The sequence below is a fragment of the Pristiophorus japonicus genome, chromosome 12 (assembly GCF_044704955.1).
Source record: "Pristiophorus japonicus isolate sPriJap1 chromosome 12, sPriJap1.hap1, whole genome shotgun sequence".
Lineage (NCBI taxonomy): Eukaryota > Metazoa > Chordata > Chondrichthyes > Pristiophoridae > Pristiophorus > Pristiophorus japonicus.
Window position 1 is genome coordinate 12,440,414 of NC_091988.1, and position 13,926 is coordinate 12,454,339.

General features: G+C 40.8%; 1 protein-coding gene across 8 annotated transcripts in view; it reads left to right on the plus strand.

Annotated features, from left to right (window-relative positions):
* Positions 1–13,926, plus strand: part of foxp1b (forkhead box P1b) — a 551,692-nt gene that overhangs the window by 396,400 nt on the left and 141,366 nt on the right. Inside the window, exon 1 of one of the 8 annotated variants that reach the window (XM_070895173.1) lies at positions 7,841–7,894. The exons of the other annotated variants lie outside the window; for them this stretch is intronic. Within the exon in view, the coding sequence (XP_070751274.1) occupies positions 7,892–7,894 (3 nt within the window). The 5' untranslated portion in view covers positions 7,841–7,891. Of the gene's footprint in view, positions 1–7,840; positions 7,895–13,926 lie in introns of those variants that run through there. 8 annotated transcript variants of the gene reach the window in all.

Genomic DNA, 13,926 nt, shown 5'->3' on the forward strand with positions numbered 1-13,926 from the left:
AGCTTCAAAATGAGGCACACAGCGTCATTATAATATTTAAAGTGTCAACCCACCTTCCCACGCCCCGATCCCGCCTCTGTTTAAACTGGAAGTAGGCTGGTTGGGATTCAGATTTTTAACATTTTAACTTTGCACCTGATCCCTACCCACCTTTTTTTGAGGTTAAAATTTAGGGTTATTTTCAGGTTCATAATTTTTAAACAAATAGCACACAGAAATCTTCCCCGTTGTTGTTAAATGCAATGTTAAGTCTTAAATGAATAAAGTAAAAAACATAGAATAATATTCATGGAGGATTTCAACTCCCCCGATATTAATTGGATAGAAGAGATAGGTAAAGGGAATAAGGGAATGGAGTTCCTACAATGTGTACAGGACTCCTTTCTAACCCAAATGTAAAAAGCCCAACAAGGGAGGATTCGCAATTGGATCTAGTAATGGGTAATGAACACGAGCAGATAAGAAAAGTAAAAGTAGGGAAACATCTAGGAAATAGTGACCATAATATATTACACTTTTAAGTTGATAATTGAGAAGGACATAAGTATGATGAAAACCAGGAATAATATATTCCGCTAAAAGGAAAGAACAAACTAAACACTAATGGAACTCCATGGATGAATAAATCCGTATGGGAACAATTGAGGGTAAGGAAAGAGGCATACTTTAAGTACATAGCCAACAGGGGAGTGCATGATACGGGAGAATACGAAGAGATTAGGAGAGAAGTCAACAAAACCATTTAAATAAAAAGGAACTCTGAAATTAAATTATCCAGAAACATAAAACAAAATAGTGAAATATTTTACAGGCACGTCAATAGAAAAATGAAGGTTGGAATGGGAATAGGACCATTAAGGGATAGACAGGATAATACCACAGGTAACGATAGAGATGGCAGAAATATTAAATAAATATTTTGCTTCAGTATTTACCAGGGAGATAGAACAGGTGGACATGACATTGGATGATGAGATTAGCAATGAGATAAGTGCATTTAAAATAAAAAGAGGGGCCATATTAAATAAACTAATCAAATTCAAAGAGGATAAAACTCCTGGTCCAGATGAATTGCATCCACGCATTTTAAAAGAATCTAGGGATGACTTAGCAGAGGCATTACTACACATATTTAATCGTTAGAAAAAGGTGTAGTGCCAGAAGACTGGCAGATAGATATATTTAAGAAGGGAGATAGAACATGTCCAGGAAATTATATACCAGTCAGTTTAACATCGGTGGTAGGAAAAATAATGGAATCCCGACTAAAGGAGAAAACAGAAGACCATCTAGAAACCAAAAATATAATAATGAATAGTCAGCATGGATTTCAACAGGGAAAGTCTTGCTTGACCAACCTCATTGAAACTTTTGAAGAGGGAACAGAGAGTAGACAATGGTAATGCAGTAGATGTAATTTATCTAGATTTTCAAAAGATCTTCAATAAGGTACCCCATAATAGACCGATGAACAAGGTCAGAGAATACGGAGCTGGAGAACAAGTAGTAGAATGGATAGTTAGCTGGCTTCAAGACAGAAAGCAGAGAGTAGGGGTAAAAGGTAGCTATTCACAGTGGTAAAAGATGGGTAGTGGTGTTCCACAAGGATCTGTGCTGGGACCACTGTTGTTCACAATTTATATTAACGATTTAGACTTTGGAATCAAAAACACAATTTCTAAATTTGCGGATGACACCAAATTGGGGGAATAGTCAATACTGAAGAGGACTGCAACAAATTACAGGAGAACATTAATAAACTTGCAGAATGGGCATATAATTGGCAAATCAAGTTCAACACAGATAAATGTGAGGTATTATATTTTGGTAGGAAGAATAGGGAGGTCACATATTATTTGGAGGGCGAGTCTAGGTGGGGTAGAGGAACAAAGGGATCTCGGATACAAATGCACAAATAACTAAAATTTTCGATACATAGAAACATAGAAACATAGAAAATAGGTGCAGGAGCAGGCCATTCAGCCCTTCTAGCCTGCACCGCCATTCAATGAGTTCATGGCTGAACATGAAACTTCAGTACCCCCTTCCTGCTTTCTCGCCATAACCCTTGATCCCCCGAGTAGTAAGGACTTCATCTAACTCCCTTTTGAATATATTTAGTGAATTGGCCTCAACTACTTTCTGTGGTAGAGAATTCCACAGGTTCACCACTTTCTGGGTGAAGAAGTTTCTCCTCATCTCGGTCCTAAATGGCTTACCCCTTATCCTCAGACTGTGACCCCTGGTTCTGGACTTCCCCAACATTGGGAACATTCTTTCTGCATCTAACCTGTCTAAACCCGTCAGAATTTTAAACGTTTCTATGAGGTCCCCTCTCATTCTTCTGAACTCCAGTGAATACAAGCCCAGTTGATCCAATCTTTCTTGATAGGTCAGTCCCGCCATCCCGGGAATCAGTCTGGTGAACCTTCGCTGCACTCCCTCAATAGCAAGAATGTCCTTCCTCAAGTTAGGAGACCAAAACTGTACACAATACTCCAGGTGAGGCCTCACCAAGGCCCTGTACAACTGTAGCAACACCTCCCTGCCCCTGTATTCAAATCCCCTCGCTATGAAGGCCAACATGCCATTTGCTTTCTTAACCGCCTGCTGTACCTGCATGCCAACCTTCAATGACTGATGTACCATGACACCCAGGTCTCGTTGCACCTTCCCTTTTCCTAATCTGTCACCATTCAGATAATAGTCTGTCTCTCTGTTTTTACCACCAAAGTGGATACAGGTTAGCAAGGCCATACAAAAGCAAACCAAGCTCTAGGGTTTATTTCGAGAGCTATAGGGGCCAAAATTGTCCCCGTCCATAAGCTCCATTCCTGGCGGATGGATGGGCAGACCCGTCCGAAATTGCCTCTGGCCCAGAAACAGCGGGAACGGTTTACCCGTTTTCCTGCCGGTTTGGACACGCGGCGACCCCTTACTGACCAGCGGCAACCCCCTTTGCGCCCCTCGTGCGGTATTGCCCCACGGGAGCGGCAGCAACGCTGGTTGGTGCCACTTGACAGCTTTACCCGGTGGGGAGCTTTCTGTGGCTGTGCGGCGCGTCCGCCCTTAAAGGGGAGGTCGCGTTGCCGGTGACTCCATTACAATTTATTTTTGTCGGCCGACTACCAGGTCGGGCCGACAATTACTCCCCCCCGGGCTCGGCCAGGCTGTTGGCCCAGCCGAAACCCTCCCTGGAGGCCCAGTGGTCCAAATTGAACTTATTGCAGAGCTCGTAGCGGCCTTCCCTTTTAACCGAAGGGGAGGGACGTTGTGACGCGTCAGCGCAGCACGGCATGTCTGCGTCGCACTGAAGTTGTCAGCGACGCGCTGACTGGTCGGGGCGGTAACCCGTTACAAGGACACTCCCGCCCCACAGCCGCCACAACTTCAGTCCCGACCCAAAAAATTCAATCAGCTTAATTTCTCCGGTATCTCCGGCCCATGGGTTGGGACAGAGGGAAAAAAACCAGAAGGTGCGCCCTGGGTGGGGCAAGGCCGGGAGTGGCGTGGCAAGTTCAGCCTCATAGAATTGAAAAGCAAAGAAATGAAAGACTTGGATTTATGTAGAGCCATTTAGGACCACCGGACGTCTTAAAGTGCTTTACAGCCAATGAAGTACTTTTGAAGCGTAGTCACTGTTGTAATGTAGGAAATGTGGCAACCAATTTGCGCACAAGCAAGCTCCCACAAACTGCAATGTGACAATAACCAGATAATCTGTTTTATTGATTGAGGGATAAATATTGGCCAGGACACCAGGATAACTCCCCTGCTCTTCTTCGAAATAGTACCATGGGATCTTTTACATCCACCTGAGAGAGAAGACGGGAACTCAGTTTAAAGTCTCATCTGAAAGACGGCACCTTCGACAGTGCAGCGCTCCCTCAGCACTGCACTGGAGCGACAGGCTAGATTTATGTGCTCAAGTCCCTGGAGTGGGACTTGAACCCACAACCTGCTGACTCAGAGGCGAGAGTGCCACCCACTGAGACACAGCTGACACGTGGTAGGGAAGTTATGCTAAACTTGTATCGAACCTTGGTTAGACCACACGAGGAGTACTGCGTACAATTCTGGTCGCCATATTATAAAAAGGATATAGAGGCACAGGAGAGGGTGCAGAGAAGATTTACAAGGATGGTACCAGAAATGCGAGGGTATACATATCAGGAAAGCATGAACTGGCTGGGTCTTTTTTCTCTTGAAAAAATAAAGCTGAGGAGTGACATAATAGAAGTCTTTAAAATTATGAAAGGTTTTGATAGAGTGGATACAGAGAGAATGTTTCCACTTGTGGGGAAGAGCATAATTAGAGGCCATCAATATAAGATAGTCACCAAGAAACCCAATAGGGAATTCAGAAGAAACTTCTTTACCCAAAGAGTGGTGAGAATGTGGAACTCGCTACCACAGGGAGTGGTTGAAGCGAATAGTATAAATGTATTTAAGGGGAGGTGGACAAGCACATGAGGGAGAAGGGAATAGAGGGTTATGCTGATAGATTTAGATGCGGAAAGACGGGAGGAGGCTCGAGTGGAGCATAAACGCTGGCATGGACTAGTTGGGCCGAATGGCCTGTTTCTGTGCCGTATATCCGATGTAATCCTATGTTAAATTTAGATTGTGATCTCAGCACAATAGTATATATTAAAACATCACTTGTGGTTTTGCAGTACATTTTTGAGCTACTGCTAAATAGTCTAGACATAAGCAAAATGATTCCAAAATCCTTCAGTCCTAACTCAAACCCAAAAAAGCAAACTTGGATGATGCATGACTTTTCACAGTCAAACAATACTGATATCATTCATCAGAGACTATTGGTTAGTCAGTTAGTGATGCAAAAAAGTGAATTTGCTTTGCTTATTTATGAAGGCCAGAGAATGTTGAACATCCTTGTATTCCATTGGGTCGGTGTCATATAAACGGATGAGGCCACCAAAGTAAAGTTGGTAAAACAGTTTCTCTTCCGTTTTGAAAAAAAATGGGATATTTAGTGTTTCCAACTCCATAACATTTAAAGGCATAGTTTGAAACGGAGTCTGAGATGGTTCATAGCTGTCATTCTAAAAACTTAGTTCAAGGCAGCTGTTAATGGATTTAAGATACATAACCTTGCTTTTTGAAAGACACCTATTGTCCTGTTGGCATACCAGCATGGGGGGGAAAAGCCAGCCACCGGCTTTTTTGTTTAGTATACACACCTGCCAAAACATTGTGTGTAATTATATTCACCCCTACACCATGAAAAAAATGTAAAACTGGCTGAACAGCTTACAGAACGAGTAGTTCTAAAAGCCATATTGCACACCAAGAGGATTACAGTACAAATGACTGAGGTGCTCCAGTCTGAGTACTGTCAGTGTAACGTAGTACCTAAGGGACCAGTGAAGTAAGTGCTCTGCCCAATTACAGTTGAAGAGGATTTTTATTATCTCTTTGCCTACAGTAGATTTCCTTTGTTGCCAAAACCACAGCTATGGAAGGAAAGGTATATCTTTGGTGCAGTTGAATTATTTTCAGAAGCACAGATAATTTGCCGAGAAATGTCAAAGGTAGGGCTGTATCTTTGAATTTAATCTTGATTCCAAATTTTTTATTTACTCCTCCCTCCCCACCGCATCTCTCAAGTGTGTTTAAATATTACATTATTTTTGTTGTTTTGGGAGAGGGAGCTCCATGTGCTGTTCTTCCTTGTTTATAAGGCTGCCTTATTCACGCAGTCACGGTTGAGACTAGTGCAGCGAGACGGCAACTGAGCACTTCCTTATCTTGTTAGCTGTGCATGTTACTTACACCGGTACAACTACTGGAGGGACTTGCATTCTGAAGCAATAGAGGCCCGTACTAAGTTTCTCATCATCATCGGCAGTCCCTCGGAATCGAGGAAGACTTGTTTCCACTCTTAAAATGAGTTCTTAGGTGGCTGAACAGTCCAATACGAGAACCACAGTCCCTGTCACAGGTGGGACAGATAGTTGTTGAGGGAAGGGGAGGGTGGGACAGGTTTGCCGCACGCTCTTTCCGCTGCCTGCGCTTGGTTTCTGCACGCTCTCGGCGACGAGACTCGAGGTGCTCAGCGTCCTCCCGGATGCACTTCCTCCACTTAGGGTGGTCTTTGGCCAGGGACTCCCAGGTGTCGGTGGGGATGTTGCACTTTATCAGGGAGGCTTTGAGGGTGTTCTTGTAACATTTCCTCTGCCCACCTTTGGCTTGTTCGCCGTGAAGGAATTCCGAGAAGAGAGTTTGCTTTGGGAGTCTTGTGTCAGGCATGCAGACAATGTGGCCTGCCCAGCGGAGCTGATCAAGTGTGGTCAGTGCTTCAATGCTGGGGATGTTGGCCTGGTCGAGGACACTGATGTTGGTGCGTCTGTCCTCCCAGGGGATTTATAGGATCTTGCGGCGATATTGTTGGTGGTATTTCTCCAGCGACTTGAGGTGTCTATTGGACCTTAATGAACTCACTTGCACCAGGCATGGAGTTGTTCCCCATGTTTACGCTGCTGGAGTAGGTGTCCTTAATCCGACAGCATATTCACATTTTCATGGGCGTACACTTTTTTCTCTGCATATCTCCCTGATTTTGCTGGGAGCCAGCAGCGGGAAAACTGTGTGTTTGCAATTGGCTGTATTCCAGTAAAGTAAAAGTGCTGATTGATACCTAACACTATACACCATGTCATGACCAGGAGGATGAACTGGCATACCCAGGTCGCTGGCAGTGCCACTCTTGAACTAACTGCTAGGAGGTGGGTACATGAGGACTTGTGCTTTAATATTTTCCAATGTTCCGACAGCTTGGCTGAGATTGGAATCTTGCAGTGTGGGAACTAGGAACACAAATATAAAGTCCATCAACATGTGATGCAGTGCATTCGTCTGTATCAGAACTTCTGAAAAACAAGAGGGAATGGAATTATGATGTCTGAATCCTGTTAAAATCCGTTACGCATTTATCAAGATTCCATAGTGAAAGTACAAATGCTGGAGCAACCTTCTGTTCCCAGGGAGATCTGAGGGAGGAATAGGGAAGAAAAAAGCCAGCAATGCAATAATGACACAAAAGCAAAATGCTGCGGATGCTGGAAATCTGAAACTAAAACAGAAAATGCTGGAAATACTCAGCAGGGCAGGCAGCATCTGTGGAGCGAGAACATCGACCTGAAACATTAACTCCGTTTCTCTCTCCACAGATGCTGCCTGCCCTGCTGAGTATTTCCAGCATTTTCTGTTTTTATGTGCAATAATGATGTAAGCAAAGAAATGTGATAACCAACAGTTTAATTTATGTTTTGCCTATGTAAGTTTCATTTAAGCATCTAAAAAGTGATAATTTAGGAGTTGCATTTCAACAGGAGAGAAAACAATAGCAGCAAGCTAACATTCTTCACTGCTGTTGCTATATATGAACCAGTTGAAACACCAAAGTGCATTTCTAAAATTGCACTCAAGCATACGTTCATGAAACCTGTTCCTTTGAATATCATTGTTTATGTGCAAGTTAGATATGCAAAACAATACATTTGCCGCAGGAAAAAGACAATGTGTTTTTTAACAAATACTCATTCAGAAATTTATTTAGAAAACAGGAAGTGGGGACAATTTGACATTAGAAACGCAGTGCTGATTACTTTTAATAAAAATAGTTGTATTTTTGCCTCTCAGTACAATGTTGTCACCAGATTATTAAGCTCTTATTCCAGTTGCTTGTTGGTAGACAAAACTACAAAGCAGCAATAAAAACAGCATTTTTCTTTGCAAAAATAAGCAAGACTTCTTACAACAAACAATTGGCCGTGAAGTCTCAATTACACAAGGACTTTATTTCACCTGTCGTCTCCAAAGAGGAGGGCTACGGCAAGAGGCATCTGAATCTTAAGGATTGATTATGGTGAGTAGATGATTGTGATTGGTGAGCAGGGTGTGGCTGATTGGCTTTGCACCATGTCAGTCGCTGCTCACCCTTGCGAGTGTAATCTGTCTGTATCTGCAGAAAGCGGAGTTTGTACAGGAGGCTTATTAGTGTTTCATGGCCCACCACTCTGTTTACTGCGGCAGCTAAATGGAGTTTGTCAGGTTTGTCAATATGATTGATTCTGCAATTTTAGTACCTTTCCTCTGTAAAACTGACAATTTAATTTATCTAGGAGAAAAGAAGCAGCACAACTTCCTTTGTGCAATATTTTATCATTGTTACTACTTTATTTATCAGCTTGCTTTAAGAGTTCTTTTCATCATTGAAACCATTGTCATTTACTGTGTCATTCAATAGCAGGAAGAGGTTTTGTGAGAATTCATTTATGCTGCATTTAATGATAATTTATAACATGTTAGAATCATAAAATAGTAACATCCTGGAATATTTTTGTTACTAGCCACAACCTTTTTAATCTATTTCAATATTTTATATGGTCATACATAAGTCAGCTCTCTATATATCAACTACTGTACATTGGAACAATAGTGAAAATGAATGAAATAAGTTAAGGTGATTGCTGAGTTTATGTGTCAGTCACTCTCTCATGTAAAGTGTACAGTATTGAGTATGATCTGTTTTTTTTTGTTACCGAACACAGTCACATTCCTGCATAGTCCAGTAGGGTGTGAGATGCAAGGAACTTGAATGTCAGTGTTACAATGTTTAGAATCAGATGGGATGTTGTCACAGTTAAGGAAACCCTCAGGAAATGAAGTAATGGGAGGGTGGTATTTTTGAAAATTGTTCAGATAGTTTAGACGATGCTACTTTTTAACTGCAAAAAAATAAATGTAGGATCTCTTATGGCTCTATCTATTTCAGTTTTTACAAATGAGAAATTCTACATTTTAGGACATTTTATCTTCAGCTGTCAGCAGTGCTTTAAAAAGTCACTTGAAAAGGCATTAATTAGGGAACAAATGAGTGACATGTTCCCTAGTGTCTCTACTGTACTTACTATAAGGAAATGAAAATGGATAAACCTATTATGACCATTTTAATTATCTTCAGGAGAGGTTTATGAATGTTTGTTTTACTTCATGGGTACTGTGTGCTTTGTTGGCTCAAAGTTTTATCTTTTGAAGTAGATTTTGACTTTCAAATTTCTATCATGGTTTTTATCTGCTACCCAATACAGTGCAAGTTACAGGTTACTGTATGCACTAACCCTATCTAGAGTGGATTGCTATTGATATGAAGAGCTTAAAGCACCACTTAGATGATAAAGACATTGCTTTTATGTTGTGGAGCACTGTGGTTAAAGGATTTACCTGAGCCCCCAATTCATAGCTGTTTTGGAGCAGACAAATTCTGCTGGTTGGATGGTTGGCGGCAGGGGGATGGGGGGTCGGGGGGGGGGGGCGGTGTGAGGAGGGGAAGGCTTGTTTTGATGTTCAGTTTCTACTTTCAATTTGAAATTTCACTGTAGTGTGTGAACAAAACTAAATGTGGATGATGTATTCCAGCAATGTGCAGCTGACTTGGCATAGAATCTCAGAGTGCTGAACTGAGAACTGATTTGTCTGACAGTTTATAATCAAAGTTGATTTATTGTTCATTAGTAGTGCATTAGCCCTTTCAGGAAAGGCAGTTATTTGTGCAGTGGCCTGTCAACCAGAGAGACTGCTAGCACCTGTCATTTCTTTACCACGACATAGGCAACCATATATTACACTACTGAGTGGTGCATCTGTACAGTAGGACTGAGTCTGATATTTTCTTCGGCTGTCGTTTTGCGTGCATATTTTAATTGACGGGACTGTAAGCAACAACAACAGAATGTTAAACAAAACAACATTTGTCAACTTTTGTCTGTCGTCATGGAAACGAGGATTAGCTTGTGTTGTTACAAAGGGTGGAATGAAAACAATCTGTGCTGTAGTGTTGCACCAGGATGTATTGTGCATTGTCTTCTGTGAATTTTCGTGGGGCAAGAATTTTAAGGGCTGTGATCTTAATTAAATCTCAACTGACTCAAATAATACTTCTGAAGGCATGCAGCGTTGCATAACCTTGCTGAGCGGGTAAACCATAAATCATCTGCCCACATGATAGGAAGAGGTGTTGAACATGCCTTTTTTTTAATTTTTAGGTGTAGTTTTAAGACAGTGAGTGCCACACAATGCGACATCATTCACAATATAAAAATCCACCTTGAATTCTGAAAGGGTGTGCAACTTAAAACAAGAGGCATAAGGGAAAGAATGGGGAAGACTGAAAGAAAGAGAAAAAAAAATTGGCTGTGTTGCCTTTTGTTGGTTTTGGTATTCATTTTGTTTGCAGCCTTTGAGCCTCTAAACATCTGAGTGCTAAGATAAGATGTTAAACCAACTGTAGTTTGTGTTTTCCCTTTCAAAATTGCTAATGCAGGAGCTGCAAACACCTGTGGGTAACAAAAGCTGACTGTGAGAAAGTCCTGACACCACTAACTAAATTTGTTGTTTTTAGGTGAAAGGCTTAGCTGGTTCCTTTTAGAGGTTTGTTTGTTCAAAAGAAAACAAAAATGACCTTCAAGGGGAAATTATTTGTTTGTTTTGGGAGATTATTAAATGCATGCATATGCCCATTTACACGGAGGCTCTGAGCTTGCACTGTTTTCTTTATCTATTTGGGCTGGAATTAAAATCTGAATCTAGTATCTAAGCTATATATCCATGCACATGGCTTCCTGCTTATAAACTAAAGTAAGCTGGATAGTAAAATGAACCAAATTTACCTGGAAAGCATTTTGTCTTGAGCTACGAAGCATTGAGCTGCCATCTTTAATTTTAAGTTCATAAAAATGATGAAAGGAAGTTAATGCACATGGTATTTAAATTTTATTTAATTTCTGAATTTTTCAGCCTGGACAATCAGTGTGAGGAACACTTATGTTTTAAAACAACATGATGTTCTTCAAAGAAAAAAATGTGGTTAGATTTTTGTTAAAAAAATATTACCATTTTATTGCTATCATCGTGATAGGTTTTGTCATGAGTTGATAACATTAAGGATTTGTAGATGAAGATGCTGGAGTCGGTTGTTTCTGGATTATGATTTTTAATGGCTGTGCACCAGCACTCATGGAATTTCACAAGTTACTTTACGCATGCCTGTACTTAAGAGAAAGATATTTTTAAAGGGATGAAGCATGATTTGTTTGCATGACTTATCCTTGCTACTGAAGTCAACTTCATTATTATTAAAATATTTCTGAACATGGTAAACCAACAATATCAGAAAGGTCAGCCTCTCGGGTTTTCTCTGGGGCTTGTTATTTTGTACTTTTCAATTTTATTTGATGTCCTGACAAAACAAGATGACATGAGGAAGCATACATTAAAATCTGATTTTCATCTAACCTGTTACAACATTGGCAGCTTAATTTCTGCTGCCATTGATAGAAGTTGTCTCTTTGTGCAATTACTTTAATTGCCACACCACTGAAAAAGGTTTCTTTCAGTGCTTCCGATTTGTCTTGATTTGCTTTTGGCTTTTTAAATTCATTTTGACCTCTGACAGTTCAAGAGCATTCTGGATAGAGTGTGTCTTCATTAGGAGTGAATCAGTGAATGGTGAAATCATCAGAGGAGCGTCTGATGTTTTCTCATTAGAATCTAATTTGCACCCCTTTTGCTTAGTTGTGATGTATAGCCAACCTACCCAAAGGATATGTCTGGTGCAGGCTGTGTGCTGCATTCCCTATGCATTTACACTAAATAAAAGTTTAAAACTGTTCAATAGAAACCAGAAGGTTTCACATTCTGAAATGACAGAATGACTGAAATGAGCAAACTGTTATGTTAAAATTATGTGAGGAATGTAGTAATTCACATGTTTGCATGAGTACATCTCTGAGATTTGTAACTTCAGACAGCATATCTTGGTAGTACTGATCTGATTGCCAGTATTCTTCTACTTTGTGCTTTGAATACTTCTCCTAGGATATTCCTAGGAACCTTTCTATTCAAACCTAAAGGAGTGCGTAAATGTTTGCAGGAAATTTTTTGGGTTTTTGTTGCACTTCTTCAAACTAAGAGTGACATCTTGTCATAATAGGCAGCTGCAGACCATTTCCTTTACAGTGCAATGCTGAACTGTAACTTTAAACTTAGAAATTTTCTTAAAAGTAACAACGTGAAGTATGCATTAGATATATTGCTGTAACCAATTAACTCAAAATTATTGTCCCTTATATATGCTTCCAACCATTGATTATGTTGTGTAACTTGTAAATCAATGCTGTCAGAATATTCGATTAATTACATCATTTACCCTGTCTTCAGAAGTATACATAATATATTTTCTTTATTATAATAGAGGCTATTTTCAATTAAATCTACTGCAGGCATGTAGAGCAATGCAAGGCACATACATGGGCCGTTGTGTACATGGCCCATTAACTGTTCGCCATCTAATGATGATTGAATGAAAATTAAAAATTTAAGAGACTGATTAAACAGCTGGGGTAAACTTTCCTTCCTTCATCAAGTAGCAGTATACAGCTTTTACTGTTACACTGCTAAAATATTTCAGAAATGCCTGAACTTTGACACCAGTAGAATAATACAGTGATTCTAGAGCATGAAAGCAGGTGTAGATTAACTAGATTTAAGCACTAGGCTGGCATTGATTATATGATTCTTACACTGACATTTAGGACATGTATGGTGTTTTTAACATGGCATCTTGTGATATGACTGGTGTTTCAGTGCACATCTTATTAAACCTATTTCCGATGCTCATTTGGTCTTTTTTGTTTTTAAGTGATATTTTTGCTTTTTCATTTAAGTTTTTCAAACTGTACATTACACAATATTCGTGATGAAACTTAATTGCTATTTAGTATTATAACTGAAGTCAATCTTACTGACCACATATATAGTTAGACCACCTCTCCCTAGTGATGTTTGCATTAGCTGCCAGCAGTGAATGAAGTGCACTTGGGCTTGTATAAAGTGATCACCTGGCTGTAAAGACAACCTGGAATCATTCCCAGGGAGGGCCATTAAAGATGGCCATCACTCTAATTATAGCACATTTAAGTCTAAAGCTTTTTAAATATATTCTGCTATACACTACACTAAGGGCTAGAGATTAGATCGGCATACACCCATTTTACAGGTGCCTAAGAATCCAATGTGGATTATTCCGCTCCGCAAATGCACCACCTGCCATATTGGATCAGGCTGCTCAGTAAGTGTCCAGGGTGCATGCCTGAAACTTCCGTTAGGCTCCCAATTTGTATATGCAATGGACACCATGCCTGTTTCAGGCCCCTTTGTGAAAATGGTCTGCGACTGACTGCAGTAAGCACATGCTTGCTGCAGTCAGTTTTTTCAGACACAAACCAACAGTCCTGAAAGGAACCTCTGGAGGCAGCCAACCAAAAAGCAGGTTTTTTTTTACTTGCCGTACTCTGGCGCCAGAAAGGCGAAACCGTGCGCTGCTGCCAGCCACTGCTTGCCCCCGTCATGATTGCTCCCGCCCGCACCCTATCTCTCCAGAGGCCCTCAGCCAGCAGTTCTTGCTGCCCCCTTGCGATCAGTGAGCTGCCTCTCAGGCCGCGACTGACACCTTCAGCTAGCCAGTACTTCCCTAAAGAGGCCGGCAGACCAATTTGGCATGGTCTTACCACTGGACTCAGTAGGCACAAACGCTGTGCTGGGTCCGCGCTCCAATTCTGGCACAATCCAATTTCTCGGGCCAGATTTCTTTTAGCGGCAGTGTTAGAATGGTAAGTTATGAGCAAAACTGATGGTGTTAAAGTCATGCCGAGATTCTGTAAGCTGCCTTGTGAATGGTTAAAGATTTCATGGACAATATAATATTTTAATGTAATTTGCTGAAAGATTTGAATAATGTTTTTTTCGTCACTTGTGAAAAGCTGCTGAAAGGGCACTTTCTGCTGCCATACTAAAACATTTGGCACACATTCACCTTCTTTTAATGGTGTCATTTTTTCA